We start from the raw sequence: 2,144 nt of genomic DNA, 5'->3' as shown, positions 1-2,144 counted from the left end.
CGCTCCTGCTTCTTCTGTTTCATCATCCCAGCCAAAACTTTCAAGTAGTGCTCACAAATTCAACTCATTGGTTCAGGTGATTATTCTTTTTAACAAGGTGCATTTTAGCCTTTTAACTTGTATGCTGAGTTATTTTAGTCCTTCAAATTTTTAGTCTCTCAACTTTCAAGACGTGAGTTAAGTTCTTTTATTCCATTTATATTTTTGCACTATCCTATTTTATTGATATGTCACACTAAACTGATAAAAAATATGTTCAACTTAGTTATTGTTTTGGTGGACTAATTTATTTATTTTTTAATTGATTCTACATCTGAAGTGATGCTGGATGCTCTCGTGTTAATTAATATGACAAATAAATGAAAAATGAGATGGCACAATGACTATAAGCTAAATTTTAAGAACCAAAAGAATTCATGCATACAATAGTTTTTGGTAGACCTCACACATACAATCTCAAAAGACTAAAATGAACTTGTACTCATATTTTTCATCTTAATATAAATGTTATCCAGGCTTGATTTGACAACTGTTGGCATCTGATAGCTTCTGTAAGAAAGAAAAGCATTGCCAAATAGCCTTGACAAAATAACTTTTGTCAACCAGAAAGTGAGGAACAAGAAGCTCAAAGTGAGTATTTTTCATGTCCTTTGGCTCAAAATGAATAACTCTTTGGTTTGATTGTTTGTGTAGGAACTTTTTGAAGATGTAGAACCTCTTGAAATCTTACAGTTAGATGGTCTTGCATATGAAGGCCTTCTACGGGTGTTCAACTCCTACATCAATCTGCTGATAAATGCATTACCAGGTTCGGTAGAAACTGAGAACCTGGAAGGTACATCAGTTCATAAAATTGTAAAGATTGCTGAGACTGAAGCACAACAGATAGCAGTGCTAGCCAATGCAATATTGCTAGCAGATGAATTAATCCCTCGTGCCGTTGTGAAGCTTTCACACAGCAGCAAAGGTGATGAGTCTCATAGAAAAGGATCAGACAAGCAACAAAGGCTTCCTGAACAGCGCGAATTGAAGAAGAGACTCCAGCGGGAAGTTGATCGCCTCAGAGACAGTTTCTGCAGGCAGCATGCTCTTGAGCTCATCTTTAATGAGGAAGGGGAAACACGCCTCAATGCAATGATGTATTTGAGTTTAGACGGACAAGGCCAACAACCTGAATGGTTTCCTTCTACAATTTTTCAGGTACTATAATGTGCTTTAGCATTTTAAATACTATTTTATCCTTCAAATTTTAACTATTAGTTAATTGTCACATTTTTACTAATTTCGCTTCAAGTGAAACGTCGGCATACCAGGTGCTTTTGAACTACAACATTGGTCAATGTTACATGTCACGCCACATTGACAAACAATGATGGTTGATCAATGGTTGACTAAAATGACCTATCGGATGTGATTTCAGGGACAAAAGACAAGCATATTGAACCTTTACTCCTACTCTGAAACATTCATAATGCATAGATACATGTACTGTAGTATCTCTTAATTCTAATAGGGTTTAGTATATCATGTACTATGATGGTTCAGGAGCTCTTTGCAAAGCTTACAAGAGTGGCAACAATTGCAACAGATATGTTTGTGGGAAAGGACAGGTATGCAACCCTTTTGTTGATGAGACTTGCAGAGTCTGTGATCCTTTTTCTTGCTGATGACCAAACCTTCTGGGGAGAAGTAGAGACAGGCCCAACGCCTTTGGGTCCTCTTGGCCTTCAACAGGTACTCACTTTGAACATTAGTTCATTGAGTCTTTTTCTTGTTGTGAGTGACTCCCGTCTTACATAATCTGAGCTAAAGCTCTGTTGATGCTCTATAAAAAAGGATGCTAAAGTATTAGAAGAAGCCATTAGGAGCCTATAAAAATAGGAAAAGTCTAGGACCAGTAATTTTTCCAAATTCTGGTCAGCATGTGAGAAAAGTGAGTTATTGGATGAAATTTCACATCAATCTCATACCATTAAAATCATCATTGATGGCTATTTGATGGCTACAAATCACAAAAATTACTAGCCCTTAGCACTCCTCATAAAAATAATATATAATATATTCTATAAAGGAGAGTTGTATGGTGATATTAGTTTTGGTAATTAAAGGTGGAATGAGTTTGACCTATAAATAAAATATTGACA

General features: G+C 36.0%; 1 protein-coding gene across 1 annotated transcript in view; it reads left to right on the top strand.

Moving 5' to 3' along the window:
* LOC107640448 (exocyst complex component EXO84A) overlaps positions 1-2,144 on the top strand; it is an 11,360-nt gene that overhangs the window by 6,947 nt on the left and 2,269 nt on the right. The window contains exons 4-6 of the mRNA XM_016343968.2: positions 1-76; positions 694-1,200; positions 1,546-1,734. The exon at positions 1-76 is cut by the window's left edge and continues 21 nt beyond it. Of these exons, the coding sequence (XP_016199454.2) occupies positions 1-76; positions 694-1,200; positions 1,546-1,734 (772 nt within the window). The remainder of the gene's footprint in view (positions 77-693; positions 1,201-1,545; positions 1,735-2,144) is intronic.

The sequence above is a fragment of the Arachis ipaensis genome, chromosome B05 (assembly GCF_000816755.2).
Source record: "Arachis ipaensis cultivar K30076 chromosome B05, Araip1.1, whole genome shotgun sequence".
In the NCBI taxonomy this organism is placed as follows: Eukaryota; Viridiplantae; Streptophyta; class Magnoliopsida; order Fabales; family Fabaceae; genus Arachis; species Arachis ipaensis.
This window is presented reverse-complemented; position numbering and strand designations above follow the sequence as displayed.